This window comes from Callorhinus ursinus, unplaced genomic scaffold, assembly GCF_003265705.2.
Source record: "Callorhinus ursinus isolate GAN/ISIS: 27379988/994484 unplaced genomic scaffold, GSC_fseal_2.0 scaffold37, whole genome shotgun sequence".
In the NCBI taxonomy this organism is placed as follows: Eukaryota; Metazoa; Chordata; class Mammalia; order Carnivora; family Otariidae; genus Callorhinus; species Callorhinus ursinus.
Window position 1 is genome coordinate 7,244,297 of NW_027397099.1, and position 18,788 is coordinate 7,263,084.

Below are 18,788 nucleotides of genomic sequence, written 5' to 3' on the forward strand. Positions count from 1 at the left end.
TGAGGGCCCAGGATGTCTGTGCTGGGCTAGCCTGGCCTCTGGGTCTGCTGATCTTAGCATCTGAGGCCCCTACCCTGTAGTCCCTGCTGCTGGCCCAGGAGGAAGCAGGCTCCCAGGGTTGGGTGGGACAGAGCACTGGAGCATGCCCCAGAACGCACGTGCTGTGTGCCTGGGGAGAGGTTCTGGGTCTCAGTTTCCTCATTTGTGAGGTGGTGGAACTGGTGGAGGCTTGGTGTCCATTGAGGTAGGACATGGAGAGGGTAGCCATTCTAGGAGGGAGGAAGGCTGTGAACAAAGACTTGGGAAGGTTGGGCGTGCTGGCCAGGAAGCTGGTTCTGACTCAGGGGAGGTGGCCGGCATGCCCCTGCCCCAGCATTGCCGGGCCCAGGCCTTGTGGGTCATTTCCTTTTTTGCCTACAAAGGAACTTTGAGTCTTGGTTCTTTCTTCCTCTCAAGTGAGAAGTGACTCAAAAATGAAAAAGTAGAACAAACAGAAGTGAAACTGAGAAACAAGGAGAGAGAGTCCTCAGGCCTTTAGACAGGATGGAGTGAGAACCCATGCACTGAGCCAAATGGGTATTGAGTGCCTACTATATGTGGGTTCTGTAATGGGTACTGGGGTACAACAGTGAGCAAGGCACATGGGGCCTGTCCTCAGGGACTGCACGCTATAGTGGGAACACCAGGATAATAAGCAAATATGGAAAACACCAGCTAGTGATACATTGGGGGGGTGCAACAGAGAGAGGGGGTGGCTGAGTAAGACCCTGAGTCAGGGGAGGCCTCTCAGAGAGATGACACTTCAGCCAGCATCTGAGTGTTAGTCTTAGGAATACCAGGGGAAGGGCATCCCAGGCAGAAGGATCAGCACATGCAAAGGCCCTGAGGTAGAAAACTGGTTGGTGTGCTTGAAGAAACAAAAGCCCCCAGGTCAGGTAGAAATGAGCAACGAGGGGTGAGAGACAGGAAGAGGTGATCAGGTCAGTGTGGCAGGCTGAGTGACAGCCCCCCCCCCAAAGATGTCCATGTCTGAAGCCCTGGAACCTATGAATATGTTACTCTCTATGGCAAAAGAACTTTGAGCAGATATGATGAAGTTAAGGATCTTGATATAGGGAGGTGGTCCTCGATTATGTGCACCATGTTATGCATAATGTAATTACAGTGTCCTTAAAAGATGAAGGCAGGAGGGTCAGAATCAGGTAAAAGGAGATGTGACAGTGGAGACAGAAATTGGTGTGATGTGCGGCCACGGGCCAAGGAATGTGGGTGGCCTCTTGAAGCCAGAAAAGGCTAGGAAATAGATTCTCCCCTAGATCTCCAGAGGAACACAGCCCTGATTTTTAGCCCACTGAAACCCCTGTCAGACCTCAGCCCTCCAGAACTGTAAGATGAAAAGGAAATAAATCGTGTTGTTTTGAGTCACTGTGTTTGGGGTAGTTTGTTGGCTCAGCCATTGGAAATGGGTACCATCAGGTTGCATGGGGCCTTGTAGGGCAGCTTGGGGAGAGAGCTCTTCCTTAAGAGGGTGGGAGAGCGATGTGGTCTGATTTGCAGAGGTTGCAGCTGCACTGAGGAGACAGGCCGGGAGAGGGGAGACCCGGGAGTGGTGGTCACTGTCACCCAGATCAGGGTTAGGAGGGGAGGGCCCTGGAGTATGCTTCTGAGGTGGAGTGACCAGGACCTGCTGGGGCAGGGGATAGTGGGGTGAGAGATGAAAAGGAACCCTGGGCTCGCCCTCTCATCCTGGCCTTTCCCAGGGCATCCCCCATTGCAGCACAAGCTTGGGCCTGGTCCCAGGGTTGATGCCCAGGCCCCGCCACAGGCTCAAATCACAGCACCCTCTCCTTCCTGGAGAACATCATGCCCCATCTGTGTCTTCCCTACTCCCCAAGGCCAGCCACAAGTCACACATAAATCTTTCCTCTTTGGGCTCAGGTGGCGTGGGGTGATGGTTGTGGGCTCTGTGGTCTTCCTGTACCTCAGCTGCACTGCTTCGTCACTGCATGACTATGCACAGGACGCTTTACCTCCCGGAGGCTCGGTTTCACCGTCTGTGCAATGGGAACACTAGCATCTACCTCTCAGTGTTGTTTTCAGGCCTGAATTCAAAAGTATTTGTGAAAAACAGTAACTAACAATGAAACCAAACATGGACAAATCCTCTCTGACACTGGTTCTGCTTCACTGAGTAGTCGATTTACCATTTTATTCCTTAACACCCAGTCATCAGGCTGGGGATTTGCGGGTCCCCACCCTGCCAGGTCTGCGCCTCCTGTACCGTCCCTGTGCTCTGCTCTGTGTCAGGGGATCTGACCCTGGGCCTGACTCCTAGTGTTTGGCTACCAGGGGCACCAGTAGGAGCTCTGAGGATGGGAGGGCAGAAGTGGAGGATATTTCCTCCCCGTTGCTCTCTGTTCTGGTTTGCATCTCTTGCTGTGGCTGCATCTGTCCATGCTGACAGCTCCTGTTAGGCAGCACCCCCCGGTTCTGTCCCATACTGGGTTCTGGAAATACGCCTCCCCTTTGTGCCTTCAGCCCTGGGGTGCTCACAGCTTCCCACTGTTGCTGGTTTCTGTATGCCTCAACAGCCCGTTTGTTCCCTTAACCACGCTCACAGCTCTGTAGTACTTCCTTCATAGAGACCCTGCGTTTGACGCCCCTGCCCCAGGTAACTTCTGTTTTCCCCTGGGACCCTGTCTGATACAGCAAACAGGAGCATGGCTTTCTCTTGGCTGGGGCCTGCGTGGATGGGCTAGTGGTCTCAGGGCCGACAGCTGCCATCATCCAAATGAATAACCAAGCTGGACTTAAGTAAAGCAGAGGCCACCAGTAACAGGCTTTGGCCACATGGCTCACAGGGGACATTAACCCCTTGGTGGGTTTTGGCTGGCTCCACACATACAGTACTCTCTGGACGTGCAGAAAAGCCCCTTGGATTCTAGTCTCTGTCCAGTGGATGCCCTGCTGTGGGCCCTGGAGAGAAATCCCTTGACACACAGGACTGGCCCTGGCTCCCACGGTCACCCCACGTCACTGATGTGTCACCAGTGCAGCAGGGGGAGAGTTGTGTGTGCTCAGCTCCTTGTCAGTGAGCAGTGAGTGAGGGGGCAGGCCTTTGGAGGTGAGGATCATATAATCCCATGTCCACCTGCATGCTTACCCTGGAGTGCCCTCTCAAGCCAGCCCCTTCTTGCCTGGGGCGGTGGAATGGGGTTGACAGCCCCGAGCACCTCGTCGGTGCTGTGTGGTATCTCATTTAAACCTTGCAGACTACAAGGTAGTTGGCAGTAATCCCCTTGTGCGGGTGAGGCTCACACGGGTGGGGTGAGTCATCCTGGGTCATAGGGTGGCAAGAGATGGAGCCAGGATTTGAATTGAGGCTGCCTTTCACCCCAAATGCTGCTCCCCGCTGTGTTGCTGTCTCTCCGACTCTTTGGAGATACTCACATGTAATGGTAATAAACAGCTACCCTCCATGCTTAGCTTTCACAGAGGCTGCCTCAGTTGGTTTTCATATCCCCAGGCTGTAGGAATTACCGCCTCCTCGTCCCCGAGGGAGAAACTGAGGCACAAAGACAACTCAGAAGTGGGAGGTCTAGAACTCCTCCCCCAGCTCTTTTTCTGAATCCTGGGCTCCTTCCACACCCAAACTCAGAGGGGCCTGAGGGACTTTTCCATCTGAAAAGCCACATTTATTTGGGTCTTTTGCCTTTTGTGTTAGAAATTTGGCCTCCAAAATGGGGGCCAAGAGAAAGGGTTCTGTCAGACAATTGTTTCTCCTCCTGCTGCTGATGGAGAGCACACAGCTGGAAGCAGAATTGCCCTTGGTTGCACCTCTGGAGGTGTGGTCAGAGCCGCAGCTGAGGTCAGGCTTACTTTAGCTCTTTACCCTTCACCAAGTTTTGGGAGCCATCGGAATGCTGCCAGGTGGATTTGAGGTATGACGGACAAGCAGAGGGTCTGAAGAGTGTGGAAGTGATTTCTATGCTCAGAAAGTCCCAGCTGAGCAGCCCCGGGATCTTGCCTGACAACAGCCTTGAGGGGCACGGGGACCTGCTTGGCAGCTCCACGCAGAGGCCAGGTGCCTGCCCATGTCCCTGTCGTGCAGGATTTGTGATGGGGTTCCATCCCTGGAGCCTTGTTAGTGGCCTTTGGGGACAGCTCCAAATGCTCTCCTGGATGAGGGTGGGCTCTCTGTGCCCTCAGTCAGTCTGGGAAGGTCTGGAGGGCCCAGATGGAGAAGACAGAGTGTGTGGTGTAAGGTGAGTGGGCGTGGAACCAGGAGAAGGGGCAGAGGAGCCTCAGAGAATCTGGGGGACAGCGGGGCTCACCTCTGCCCGGATGGGAGGTTGGGGCCTTCAAAAGCTCTCAGGTCCAATTCTTCATCCATGGAGGGTGGGACCACTGATGGAGATGGCTGGGCTGAGCCTGAGGACTGAGGGGTGGCTCTGAAGGTGGAGCCAAGTGTGGGGGCCTGTGCCTCTGTCTACTCCCCTCTAGTTACTGTCTGGGTCCCGGGGTGCTTGGTGGGCTTCTGGCAGCAGCCCCAGCCTGCAGGACGTTAACACCCACCAGGCTTGGTCACAGCCTCCTGGCCTCTGCACTTGGCATTCTCTCTCCTCTGCCTGGATTTAGTCACATGTCCCCACTTCTTGGAAGCCTTCTCTAGAGCCCTGGGCTTATATAGCCACTCAGCAAACATTTATTGAGCACCTGCTGTGTGCCAGGCACAGAGCTACATGTGGGGAACAAACACAGGCTGTACCCCCATGTTAGGATACTAACCGTTTGATAAACAGTATCTAGTTTTAAATTGTGAGGTGTGCTGATGGAGGAGAGCAGGAAGCTGGAGGAGGGGGCCAGCAGATCCCAGACTGGTCTGAGGGTCTCAGTCCAGGAGCGAGTCTTCCTTCTCTGTGACCTACTGTGGGATATCAGGCAAACATCCCTTTGGTCCCTTTCTGTTTGTTGCCCCCATCTGTCACTGGGGTTTGGTCTCGAAGGTGCTGTGAAGTCTACTCAGCTCTGTGAGTTTAAAGAAGACTCAGGGAACACAGAGGGAGACAAAGGGAGGGGAAGGGAAGAGCTGGAGCTGCTCCTTTTGTAGGTAAATAGACCCTAGGAAGCCTGGACCCAGCTGGGAGCCCCTCAACGGAGTGGCCTGGTGGGTGCCCGTGGGCTGGTCCTGTGCCCAGTACCAGCAGACCCCTGCTCCTTGACCTGACAGGAGCCCTGCTCAAGCCTGAGGTTTCCAGGGGCTGAGTCTGGGCCTGAAGTTGTTATCAGGCAGGTTGGAGGGCCCTTTGGGGTGGGGTAGAAGAAGCTTGCAGGTCAGGGATACACACATGACATCCTCACACCACATGGACACACAACACCATCAGCGGTGTCTACATACGTACATAGTACACACCCCTGTCCCCACTCATCTGCCCTCTCCGCTCCCATGCAGTACACCCCCACCAGCCGGGACAAGATCTGGCAGCTGAACCCAGCCCCAGGCAAAGCCTCAGAGGGTGGACAGGACGACCACTCCCAGCCCAACCTCCCACGGGCTCTGGACTCTAGCCCAGAGGCCCTGGGTCAGGGATTTGGGGCTGGGCTTTGGGAGGAAAAGCCCAGAACATGTGGGAGCTGTGCCTGCGGGAAGGGCAAGTGCTGGAGCCCCCGCTCCCTGTGTGGCCCTGGGTGGCTCTCCTCACTGCTTTCCCACCCCGTCACCTTGAGCCTCTCAGTCTGGGACAGAGATTGGAGCCAGTGGTCCCCAGACTCTCACATTGTCCACTTGATCCCTAGCATTTACCGCTGGGCCTTGGCAGCTGTGAGACACTGGAAGGATGAAGGGTGAGGCCCTGGGAGCCTTGGCATGGGGTGTGTTGGGGGGCAGGATTGGGCAGCTATTAACTGGCCCCTTGGAGCTTTCTATTGGCGGCTATTAACTGGCCCCTTGGAGCTTTCTATTGGCGGCTATTAACTGGCCCCTTGGAGCTTTCTCTTGGTTTGTGGCTCAATTCAGGGTAGGGACCTGCTCCGGTGGGTCCCAGACCTAATCTCCTTCCTTTAGGGTTCTACCAGTAGCTTCCCTGTCTTGAGGCCCCTTCATGCTGACCATGCTGCTCCCCTGCTGACCACTCCGCCTTGGCTGTCCACCCCCAGCAGGATGAAGCCTGACTCCTGAGCCTGGTTTCAGGGCCCAGGATGGCATGGCCCCTGCCCATCCCGCTGGCTTTCCTCTCCCCTCTCTCCCTGCCCCTTCCAGCCATGAGGAGAGCTAGACATTTCTGGAATGCACATTGCTCTTCCTCTCTCCAGCAGGCTCTTTGCACAGGCTGTTGCCTCTGTGTGGAATGCCCTTTCTTGCTGTGTCCTCTGGGTGAATGCTCTACTTCTTTTCAAGCCCTGGCCTGCCTCCTTAACGAGGTCTTCTGATTGACTCCTGCCCCTAGTGCAGCCTCTGCCTCCTGGCCTGAGTGTCTCTGACCAGGCGGGTTCTGGACCTAGGTCTCCACTTGGTCCCAGCATCCCGCTGCATGAACTTAAGGCCCTGGACCTTGAGGTGTCAGTGTCCCCACTGCTGCCTGTCAGCCTGCCTCAGTCTCCAGTTCTGGTCTTGTCACTGCTTCCCTCCTCACTTGCAGGATTTAAAACACAAATTTGCATATTCACAGATAAGACCTTGGGTGGTCAGAGCAGGTGCAATCCTTGGTATAGCTCAAGAGAATCTCCTCCTTGTCCCCAAGTAGCATCTTGAAGGGTCCATCATATCAGACATACCACCAGTAGGATTTTTGATTCTTTGAGGACGACAGGGTTATCCTCTGACAAACACGTGCCTGTCCCTGTGCAAGGAACCTTTTATGTAGGCCTGGCTGGACCGAGCTCACAGGGTGTCACTTACCCCTTTCCATACCCCTGGTAGACCTCACTGGTCACAGTATCACAGTATTTATTCCCACTGAACTTGAACTCAGTCCCTCAATCTTCAGTACAGTCTTACAAGTAGATAGTAATTCACCAGGCCTAATTTGTGATTTCACGTAATTTTGTGTTGGGTTTCTGGGCTCTAGGATCATCCAGTCTACCCCCTGTTTTCTAATGGGGGCAGCTCCAAGCTTCAGGGAGAGAACACCCTCACCCCCAGCAGGGAGCCTTTTCCAGTCTTCATTGGGCTTCCTGACTTTGACTGAGGCTCTGAGGCAGTCATTGGGAGCAACAGAATGAGCCCCACATACCTGCTTATTTGTACTGGCCCAGCTGCTCAAGAGCTGTGTGGCCTTAGGCCCATCCCTTGCCTCTCTGAACCCCAGCTCCCTCATCTATAATGGAGGCAACAGTAGCTGCCTTGCTGGTCAGGAGGATTAAATGAAATCATCGGTGTGAAACCTGGTATATAGTTGGTGCTTAGTAGGTATGCAGGTGTCTTGACTCTTACATACTCACCTACTCCAGCCTGATGGCTGTGGGCTGGGCTGGCCAACTCACACCTGACTTCATTTCCTGGTTCTGCCCTGGGCCCACCTCTTAATGCCCCTCTGTTCCTCTCCAGAAGGAAATCTCATTCGCTGCCTGCCTGGCCCTGGGGTCCCTGCTTCCCTTCTTCCCAGTATCTGTGCCTGCCCGGATCTGACTGTTACTGGGTCCCAAGACAGACAAACTGGAGGTCCTGGAATGTGTTTAGGGACCATTTTGTCCATCCCCTGCCCTAGAGAGATTAGAGGACTGAAGGTCAGAGAGCAGACCTAAGACCTCTCAGTATTCCTCCTCCAGGAAACCTTCCTGGATTTTTCCACCCAGCATCTGCTTGGACTTGGGTTAGGATGGACTTTTTAGTATCTCTAGCCAGAAGCCAAGCTCCTCAGGGCAGGACCTGTCTCTTAGAACATTCCTTCCAGGATCATTTGGCTCCTCGTGCCCGCTTCTGTGGCTTAATCTGTCAGGTTCAACCCTCCCTGACTTTTCCCCTCTCCGAGCTTCACTATGGAGTGTGGTGGGGCTGTAGGGTCTGAAAGGGCTGGCCTCACTCCCTATTTTGCTTCCATCTCATGCTCACTGTGTAACCTGGGACTGGCCGCTTGGTCTCTCTCGGCACCTGGCATCCGCGGTCCCCTCTGTCAAATGGGAATTCTTTTAGTAGCTTCAGGGATGCTGAGGGGGTGGGGAGAGGTGCGGAAGTAACTGGGATGGATCCCCGTAGGTGAGAAGCCCAAGATTTTTCTAGAGCGAGTGGCCTCTGTGTTCACCTTGTGTCCCCGAGGCAGCAGCAGAGCTGTGAGTCAGCCAACTTGGGCAGAAAATACGTGTGGCCCCTCTGGTTTCCTGCCCCCATGTCCGGCTCTTGTTTGCAGCACAATTGGTCAGGTTGAAACTGCAGGGTGGGCAGCTTAACCCCTGCGAGGCCAGTGCATGCCTCCTCTACTGCCTTACAATGGTAAGCAGGAATTGGCAGCGCTGCCTGGGGCCCTAGCAGCGCCTGGGCCCCTTGGAGATCACCTGCTGCCCCCCAGACTGGGGCCTAAAGAAGGGCTGGTCTCCGTTGCTCCCCACCACCTGAAGGGGGGCCAGAGCCCCTGGTCCTGGCAACTGTGGCCTTCAGTGTCGCTAGCCCTCCTGGCACTTCCTGCTCTCAAAATCCCTGTGGCCACGGCAGCCTCCCTAAGTCCTCTGAGCTGCCCGGGCTTCCTGCCTCCCCCAGAGTGCCCTTCATCTCTTGGGGGATCCTGTCTGTCCCCTTCACACAGCAGCATTGTCCGCGGGGTAGGGAACAAGCTTGGCCTGGAGTGCTTGCCAGAGGAAGAGCTGAGTCCACATCCTTTCCCTTGCACCCCCCTGCCCCCCCCCTGCAGGGGACTGACTGACCTCAGGGGTCAAAAACCTTATGACATTCACAGCTCTGGGGTAGCGGCGACATTGAGCTGTGATTTCTTGAAGGTCCCCCTCCCGTGAGCCATTCCTGGTGCCAGTACTGGGTGTGCACACCATCTCCTTTAACTGACTCATGAAAAGACTGCTTTCCTCTGGCTCACAGATGAGAAAGCTGAGACATGGAGGAACTCCTTGACACTGGCAAGAGTCTGGGCTTTGGGGTGCCGATCCTGGTTCACATCCCCACTCCCGCTCTTACTTCGCCCACTGTCAGTTGCCTCCCCTGAGGAACAGAGAAAGGATGCATCTAAACTCATGGATTCATTGGCAGTAGTAGAATCATGAGCTCCGTCAGCTGGAACCTTTTACCCTATCACCTCCAGTTCCTGTAACCACTTGCACAACGAGTCCCTCTCTCCACTGTTCAGATGAGAGCATGGAGGTTTAGAGGTGCTGAGTAATTTTCCCAAAGCAACATGGGAAGGATTGGGAGATCTGGGGATCTCACCTTAAACTGCCTGCCTTCAACACTTTTGGGGGGACTTCCCTAAAATATGAGGGCTGTGGGGTCCCAACCTTGGGGCATCTGACTCTAGCTCCCATGGCTCAAACCTGGCCCCCGCAGTGTCCAAGGCAGGGTGGGGAAGGCTCCATAGGCAGGGCCTCAGGTGCTCAGAGATAAGCCTCAGCTTGCCTAGTCTAAAAATGGCACTGGCTGACAGAGAGGGCCTGGGGCTCAGAGCTCCCCTTCCAGGGCTCCTCTCCCAATACCAGCACAGAACTTGGGCAGGAGGGACGATGTCAGGCCTTGGGACCACGCAAGGGGAGACTTGGCCTGGTGCCGGTCCTCTACCTCTGCTGTGCTGGCAACTCGGACAGACTCCTTCCCTCTCTGATCATGGCACCGATGGAAGCCAAGGGGCCTTCAAGCCACACAGAGTTGGAGAGTCTCCATGTGGGAGAGCCTAGTCCTTCCCCCCCAATCCTGAGAATGCCCATTTGTGCCCATGGCACCACCACTAGGCGCACTCTCCTGGCCCTGCTCTGAGCCAGGAGGAGACCTGGTCTGCCCCCAAGGAATGGCTCTTCCCTGGGACCCCGACAACAACCGTTCTACACCCAGGGAAGCTGAGCACCCTCGCAGCGTGGTATGGGGTGGAGTGGGGCGCAGAGATTTGTCACTCACCGTGCTCATGGGCTGAGAGGTGTCTTCGTTCTGTCAGACTGTCCGTTTGGAGCTGAGTTGCTGTGGAGTTTGTGGAGCTCTGTCGATAGCCTCTCGAGGAGAGCCACACCCGGCCGACTAGGGAGGCCTGGCTGCCGCCCCTTCAGGTTTTCCAGCTGGCCCTGGCCCACTTCCCCCTGGGATGGCTTCCTGTTATTGTTCCTTTGTGAGGGCTGGGCTGGCTGCAGATAGGCAGGCTCTGTGGTGGGCGGCTGCCTCGGCCTGGCCAGGCTACCCCCACAGAGGGCTAGGCTTAGATCTGGCCCGGGATGCTCAACTCACACCCTGACCCCAGGCCTCAGCTCTGGGGTCCTGGGCCCGGCACCTGCCAGGGTCCTTAGTTCATCCTCCTTGTAACCCTCAGGGTAGGTGTCATCACTCCCATTTTATAGCTCAGGGCAGTGAGACTCTAAGTTTAAGGTGCTTATTTACCCAGCTGGGGTGTACAGAGCCAGAGATCCAGCCTGTGTCAGCCTGGCCCTAGAGCCAGATCTTCCCAGGTGACCCATGACATGCTGAGAGAGGGGAGACTTTGCAGGTGATGGGGAGGCTTCAGGTGCTTTGGGGGTAGGCTGGATGGGAGATAGGAAACAGGCAGCAGCTCTTGGTTCTGGAAGGCCAGATTGGCTTTTCCCTGGTAGGGGCGGGCATGGGTTCTAGCTCTAAGGTAGCAGCTGGAGTTTGTGGGGGGCATTTGAGTGTGGGAATATCTAGTGGAGTCAAGTGCCCTAGCTCTGCTTCTGATATGACTGTGGAGCCAGTCATGTCGCCTGATACTGAATTTCCTCATCTGTAGATGGGGATAATCAGAGCCTCAACCTCACATGGCTGTTGAGATAAACAAGAGTCAAAATGAAGCTGAAGGTGGGATCAGTCCATCTGAACCAAACACCTGGGGGCAGGAGGGGCTCAGATTCTGTGAACCTTAAGAGTCATAGGAGGAGTTTTTGTAACCTTCAGATACCGGGGCCCTACTCCAGCTCAGCTGATTTGGAATCTCCCAGGGTGAGCAATGGGAATCTGTCCTCTGAATGGTTGCCTCTGTTTTCCCATGGGTGAGTGGTTGGGAAGTCCCAAACTTGTTCCTTTATAGGACTGGGCAAACAGAGACCTGAGAGAGGGAGCCTCTTGCCCAGACGCGCTCTGGACAGTTTGCGGAAATGAGTATGGAGATGGGGAACGGAGTGGAAGGATATTTTCTGGGAAGGGGAGGTAGAGATGTCTCTGTTTTGGGCACGTTGAGTTAGAGATGGCTTTTAGACTTCCAGGTGGTGGTGCCAAGTTGGCAGATGGAGAGGGGTGGATACAGGTGGGTTAGAGGTGAGGTTCAGAAACCTTGAACTTACTTATGGCTTATTTACCTGAGATCCTGGAAGTAGATGGACTTAGCTGGAGGGAGACCCCAGCCTCCTAGATTTGTAGATCTTCTAGGAGAGCCCAGCCGGTAAGGGGGAAAGCTGGGAGAGAGCAGGGCTGTGGGCAGCAGGCGAGGGTGAGGACCGGATCAGCTGGGTCAGCCTGGGTGAGGGGGGCCGGATTTGGAAGCTGGCAGTCATGGGCCATTGTGGGCAGAGCAGGTTAAATGGAACAGAGTAGACAAGGCAGATTAGAGGGGCCAGTGAAGGGGGATGAAAGGGGGAGATGTGTGTGATCATAGCTCCTTCCCGAGACTTAGAGTGAACAGGAGCAAGAAATGGAAGGTGTGTGTGTGTGTGTGTGTGTGTGTGTGTGTGTGTGTGTGTGTGTGCGCGCGCTGAGGGCTCTTCCAGCAGATGGGGAGGCCAGACGATGCTAGAGGGGGAAGAGTGACCTGTGGAAGGAGGACGGTCCTGAGGCGGGCCTCTGCACAGGATCCAGCACATTCCATCACTTTTGGCGGAATGAACAAACAAAGGCGCAGCGTTTTCTTGTTTTCTTCTCCAGCAGGCTTAACTCTGCCTTCCCCTGCCGGAGGGTGAGGGAGGCCCCAGAGGAGCCAGGACAGGCCGGCGCTCCGTCTCTGGTCCCTCAGCCTGATTCTCCTGGCCCCGCACCCCCTTAGCCTATGCCGACTGCCTGCTGTGTGGTCTACGTGCCCACGGGGCCAGGCTGGGCCTGGCCTTACTTCCTGCTGGGTCTCGGACTTGGCGCTGGTGGCAGATGAGGACAGGGTCTGTCTTGGCACCATCTGCCGATTCCCTTTGTACTGCCAGTCCACGGGGAAGTGGACTCTGCCTTGAAGCCTGCAGTTCCTGTCATCTGTAAGCAAGGGGATGGCCATCCAGGCATGTGCCCCTGGGGCAGGGATGTGGTCTCTGTGCAGAGGTAGTCCAGGCCACAGAAGGAGGGCTAGTGCCCCCTGGGGCCCCTGGGGATCTCATGCCCCATATCTGCCACTACCCAGCCCCTGCTCCAACCCCTCTGCCGGCAGAGGAGGTGCTGGGAGGGCACAAGGCCAGGAAGTGCCATCGGGAGCAAAGGAGGTAGCCGGGGGGTGGGGGGGCGGCAGGAAACGGGATGGTCTGTGAGACCTGATTAGCAGTGGAGGAGGAAGCGACCGTGGGGGTGGTGGGGTGGGCTGGGGAGTGTAGCAGGGGGGCCTTGGGATACCTACCTAGCCTCTGCCAGGACCACAGCTGCCTGGGGGCTCAGCCCTGTGATGCTCTCCTTGGAGAGCTACAGATCTGGTTCAGATCCTACCCTGGCCTCTCATTGCTGAGTGACCTGGAGCAGCCAGTGTACCTCTCTGAGCCTTTCCTTACCTGTGAAATAGGTTACTCGTCCACACTCTGCAGGGCTGTCCAGAGGATCAAAGAAGACGACACACTTGCACGACCTCAGCAAGAGGCATTTATTGAGCAGGTGTTTCTTAAAGTGTGGCCTTCAGGCCTCCTGCCTCCAGATGGATCAGTGGGGGAGGGTTTGTTGAAAATACAGATTCCTGGGCCCCAGCCCAGGCGGAGGGAGGCAGGATGGCTGGCAGTGGCTCCCTGAGGCCTAGGACACGCGGGCACTCACGTCCGGGGAGCACAGGCTGTGTGCATGGGCAGTGGGTGGAGCTCTCTCTCAGGAGCGCCTGTTGCAGTCCTCAGAGCACCCTGGGGGACAGGACTGTCATCATCCCCACTGTGCCGAGACGGGGAAACAGAGGCTGCACGTTACGCGCTTTCCCACATCAGAGCTTGTCAGGGGTGGAGTGGCACTTCCGAGCCAGGCCTGTTTCCAGTGGCCATGTCCTCGCCCCCCAAGGTCTCCTGCCCCCCTGTGGCTGGCACACAGTAGGGGCTCATCAACAGGAGTGCTGTGCCTTCTTTCCCACGGTGCTGGAGGCCCAAGTGCTGGGCAAGGAAGCCAGGCAGCCTCTCACCTCCGGGTCTTTGCTCATGCTTTCCCACCTCTGGGGTTGCCTTCTCTCTGCCCTCTGGCCTGCTTGCAGAACCTCTGTCATCGCCCTGTCCACCCAGAACACCCCCTCCTCTGCCCTCTCTGCCACTCCGCTCTCTCCCTGGGCTCCTGAAGCATCCTACGAGACCCCCTTCATGGCCCACCACCTTCCTCACGTACTCATCTGGCCTCCCTCCACCCAGGATCAGGATCGTGTCCCCTTTGTGTGTCTGTCCGTGGTGAGTTCCTGGCCCAGGGCGAGTGCTCCATATACATGGACTTGACACTGTGGCTTGCTAGCAACCGTAGTCAGCCTACTGTAGGCCAGATCTGTGGCTTCCACAGGGATTGCATGGGTGCACAGGGCTCTTCACCCCTGCACTGAGTGGCATGGGGCTGTGTGCAAAGCTCTCGCAGGATGCTGTGAGCATGCACATAGTGTCACAGAACACGTAGGCGGGGGATACAGTGAGGATTCTCCTGTGAGGAAGCTCCTGGGTTGTACTCCATGGATGCTGTCAGCAGCTTGCTCTGATTGCTGAAGTATTTCTCATTTCCTTCCTCTCTACTCCAGATAATGGGTCCAGACACCATAGTTGTTGAGGAGTGTGGGTACCTGAGGGTCAGACTTTCCCTGGGTGGAGGTTGCTTGGGGACAGAGGGGATGGTTGAGCATGTTGGGCTCACCAGGCTGCTGCTGGGCTCCTGCCCACAGGGGGGAGAGGGCAACATGGCCCATGAGTTATGCACACAGAGGGCTTTTTGGGCCAGCCTGCGTAGTTACACGCAAAGGAAGAACCCTTTTGCCCACCAGGGATTTAGGGGAGGCTCCCTGGCTGTGGTGGGGGTGAGGGTGGACCCAACCTTCAGGGGAAATAGAATGGGGGTCTGTGTGGGGTAGGCTCCGGGAGCTCACAAGGGGAGAGGAGCAGGAAGGAGGAGCAGGGGAGGGGTCTTTCCCTCAGCTGGGTGCCACAAGGAACAGGGAGAGCTCCTCGGGCAGGGACAGGGCTGAGTTCAACGTCGGGTACCCAGGGTGGGAACAGAGCAAGGCTCACTGAAGAAAGAATGCATGAGTGAGTGACTAAATGGGTCGATAACCACTGGCATATGGAGGCAGACCCACGGCATGGGGCCAGGTGTGCCCCGGTGTTCTGTGGTGTATTCCAGTGCACAGTGGGTCCTTTTCTCGAAGGCTTCAAGGATGCACTGAATCAATCAATCCGTCCATCTCTCAGCCCTGGTGGGTGCCCAGCTCTGTGCCAGGCTTAGGGTGGGTGCCCAGGGAAGTGAAAGAGATCAACCCTTGATAAACTCTTGAGTCTGGGGTGGAGGTCCGGCAGTCACCAACAGTGCCATGAACTCAGCACCAGCTGTGTGCCGTCTCTGCCCTGGGCCCTGTACTTTCTTGTCAGTGTTCACAGTGACCCTGTGAGGGGTTGTGGCTCTGCCCAGCTTACAGCGTTAAGTAAGAAGCCCAGTGTGGCGCTGCCCAGCTCAAACCAGGGCTCCTGTGTGTGCTGAGCCTTGCTGAACACCCTAGATCCAATCCTCCTGCTCCAGCTTCTGCCTCCGTGGATGCTATTTGCTTCCTACCTCTGCCAGCCCAAACCCTCCCAGCCCTTCGGTGCCCAGCTCAGATGCACCCCACCCTCCATCCAGTCTTCCCAGGTTCCCATTCTGGGAAGCGTCATGCCCTCTGGGAAGCTTCCACTCCACTTACACCCCACTTGTCCAGCTTCAAAGCCTCGTGGGCCCCTCCCCTATTTTCTTGTGTAATGATTCCTCCGTACAGCCCTGAGAATTGTCAGTGCTATTCATATTTCCTTTTTTCCTGTGAGGGAGCCAAGGCTCAGAGAGGCTGAATAACCTGCCCAAGCTCACACAGCTCCCGAGTAGCAGAGCCAGGGTTCCAGTCCTTGTCTTCTGGTTCCTGGTTTAGTGCTGATTTTACATCATCCTATTCCCAAAACCTGTCCTTGTGTCATAATGTTTTATGCCCTTTTATTATTAAAATATACTGTTAACGGTGCCCAGGCTTTGCCTAGCTTTGTGCTGGGTATGGGGGATGCAGAGGTGGCCCAGGCTGGGTCCTTGCCCTTGATGTGTCAGATTAGTGGTGGCTACACTAGGTGGGGTCAGGTTGGTGACAGAGGTATGTGCCTTGTGGTGGGGGTACTTGGAGGTGGCCTTGGGGAGTTGCCAGAGGGTGGGGTCCCCAAGATGTTGAAAGGGTAGACAGGAGTTCCCCAAGCATGGAGCAGGAGGAAGGACTGGCCAGGCAGAGGGAACGACAAAGTGAAAGGCACAGCGTCCTACTTGGGAAAGAGAAGCCATCCCATGTGGGGCAGCACCAAGCTTCTGCCAGAGGGCATTGCAGACTGGCTGGATGGGGCGGGTGGTGGAGAGCTGCTCAGGCGGGGCACACCTGGGGCCTCACGCTGGGCAGGGACCCCAGGGGCCCTGAGCTTTAGGGGTATTGCCTGGTCCAGGCTCACGGCCGGTGGTCAGGCCAAGGAGAGGACGCAGGCTGGGGAACCTCACGCCTTGCTGCCCCGCAGGTGCAGTCGCTGGAGCTGGGCTAAGGCCTCTCCTTCGCCAGGAAAGGACTGGCTGAGCAGGAATTGAATTCCCGACAGTGAGAACAATACCTTATCTGCTGAGCACTTTCGCAGATGTTTCTCACTTTTCTCCCACAACATCCGGGGAAGGTTGGTAGGAAACGGTGCTCCTGTGCTGTGGGACTGAGGGGACCAGGGAGCGGCCAGTAAGGGTTCTCAAGGGAGCCTTGTTATGTCCTGGGCATGCCTGCCACTTACAGTTCCACTGATCCTGGGCAAGCCTGGTGTCTCAGTTTCCCCTTCTGTAAAACAAGAGCGATTGCATGCTTTCCTCATGGGGTTGTTGGAAGGAGTGATTGAAAAGGCTTCAAGTGCATGGAGCAGTCACTGGCATATAGTAAGTGCTCAATAAACGTTAGTTAAGAGAATGATGTCTGCCGAAGTGGATGGTGGGGCACATGTGAGTGTGTGTGGAGGGCACCTGTGTCCATGTGAGGGTGTGTCTGCTGGGCAGCTGTGTGGCTATATGTGTATGTGCCAGAGCACCCGTAGAGCATGGCAGGTGCCCACATGGACTGACCGTGCGTGTTTATGGGTATGTTATGGACTGAGGGGTCCAGGTCCAGCCTGAAGGAAGGGCCGGGCCTTGGGGCAGCACCTTCCTCCTCCATCACCTGGAATCGTCAGCCCCGCTTACCGTACTGACCAAGCCTTCTGTACCCTTGTCTCCTGCCCAGAGAGGCCCAGAGACGTCAAAGCCTTGTTCTAGGGTGGCCTGGTGAGCTGGAGCAGGATGAGACTAAAGCCCCTGCCTCCCTGTCTGGAGGGCAGGTCTGAGTCTGGCAGAGAACTCAGCCCTTGGAAGCCAGGACTTCCTGTCTCCAGGCCCCACATTCCTTGTGTCCTTCCGTCAAAGTGTCTTGGAGAACAATGGGTCGGAGCCTTTGCCATTTGCAGGGCAGGAAGGTGGGTCAGGGGCAGGTCAGTCCTGCCTCCTGATGGGGCAAACAGACAGGGCTCCGGCCCCAGCCCTAGACATGGCATTGTGGCAGCAGGGCCAGAACCTGGCAAGCCTGGGGCCCCTGTTTCCTGCCTGGGCTGGTCCATCCCTTCTTCAGGCCATCTCCAGATCCCTCAGCACACTCTGTTCCCTGTTTTCCTATGGCCTGAGTCAGGTCTTCTGGGCATTGTCAAGCTGGGGGAGGGGAGTCGGAGCTGGTCCTGGGGAAGGAAGCTGCCAGGGAGAACTCAAGGCAGATTGGATGGGACTAGTCACTCAGGCTGGCAGAGATATTGGGGATCCCCCACTTCACCCACCTGTCATGCCACTGAGAACCAGGAGGGAGATGAGAGATTCTAACCAGTAAAAAGAAATTTCCCCAGTCCTGGGCTGCAGCTCATGCTGAGCTCTTCTGTACCCTCGTCTCCTGCAGAGGCCCAGAGACGTCAAAGCCTTGTTCCAGGGGTGTCTCTGAGCCTGTTACCTCTCAGTTCGAGTACAGTTCTAACAAGCCTGGGGGCAGGAAAGGGGCAGGGTGGCGCTGGGGCACTCGTGAGCTGGGCCTGTCTTCAGTGGGAGGGGAGCCAGACCAGTGGAGAGGGGAAACCTGGGGCTCTTTTGTCTGTGTGGGCAGCTCTTCAGAGCCTCGGGCTGGTTTTGCACCTCTGTGGGTCTGCGAATCTGGCTGCCATCTGCCTCTGTCTTGGGCTGAGGGACCATCCTGAGAACAGCTCAGGACTGTTTGTGCTTCTGGGAAAGTTTCCTTCCAACTCTGAGTCCTGGCTGGGGCCACTTAACCGGAAACATATGGTGGTCCTTTGCTGGGGTGAGGGTGGACTGGGGTCAGGGCAGTGGGGTTTGTGGTGTGGGGGGTGGGCAGTGTCTGGAGTCAGTCCTGGGGACTAAGAAGGCTTGATGGGGGATGGTTTGCCCCTCCTCCTGCCCCATAGGCCAGCCCTGCAGCACCTCCATATCTGGGACGCCTCACTGTGGCCCTCCCCCACCCTATCTCACCCCCACCCACCTCTGTTCCCAGCAGTCTGCTGTTTGTACCAGATCCTGCATGATGGCCACGCTGTTTGTGCCAGATCCTGCATGATGGCCGCCATCTTTTTACTCTTTGGGACAAAGTCCAAGCTCAGCCTGGCGTTCAACACCCTGATGCCCCTTGCTGCTCTACTCCCCACCCCTCAGTTCCAGCCATATGAGAGGGGAGGATTGAGTTCGCTACAAGCACAGTGCTCTGTTAGGCCACAGGGCCTTTACATGGGTCACCTCCACTGCCTGGATTCCACCTCCCCAAGAATCTCTAGCCCCTCCAACTCCCTGAAATTCAATCGAAAAGTCGTTTTGTCCATGACAAACAGTAACAGTAAAGAATATAGATACTTGCCTTTTAAAAATAAGAGCTTTATCAAAATATAATTAAATATCATAAAGCTCACCTTTTAAGGCATACAACTGAATGTTTTTTTGCTTCATTTTTGTATATTCACAAGGTCGTACTTTAGTCACCACTATCTAATTCTAGAACGTTTGCATCACTCCAGAAGAAGCCCGGTACGCGTTAGCAGTGGCTGCCCATTCCCCTCAGCCCCTGGCAACCACTAATCTACTCTTCTGTCTCTATGGAGTCACCTGTTCTGGACATTTCGTACAGACGGGATCGTACACCATGTGACCTTTTGTGGCTGGCTGCTCTTACTCAGCGGTGTTTTCAAGGTCCATCCATCCATGTCGTAATACGTGTTAGGACTTCATTTCTTTTTATGGC

At 56.0% G+C, this 18,788-nt stretch overlaps 1 protein-coding gene across 2 annotated transcripts in view; it reads right to left on the reverse strand.

The window, feature by feature from the left end:
• The window catches only part of CDH5 (cadherin 5), a 41,378-nt gene extending 31,173 nt beyond the window's left edge, over nt 1–10,205 (reverse strand). For both annotated transcript variants that reach the window (XM_073880179.1, XM_025888755.2), the window contains exon 1: nt 10,052–10,205. In XM_073880179.1, the coding sequence (XP_073736280.1) occupies nt 10,052–10,060 (9 nt within the window). In that variant the 5' untranslated portion in view covers nt 10,061–10,205. The remainder of the gene's footprint in view (nt 1–10,051) is intronic.
• Nucleotides 10,206–18,788: the final 8,583 nt, after the last annotated feature.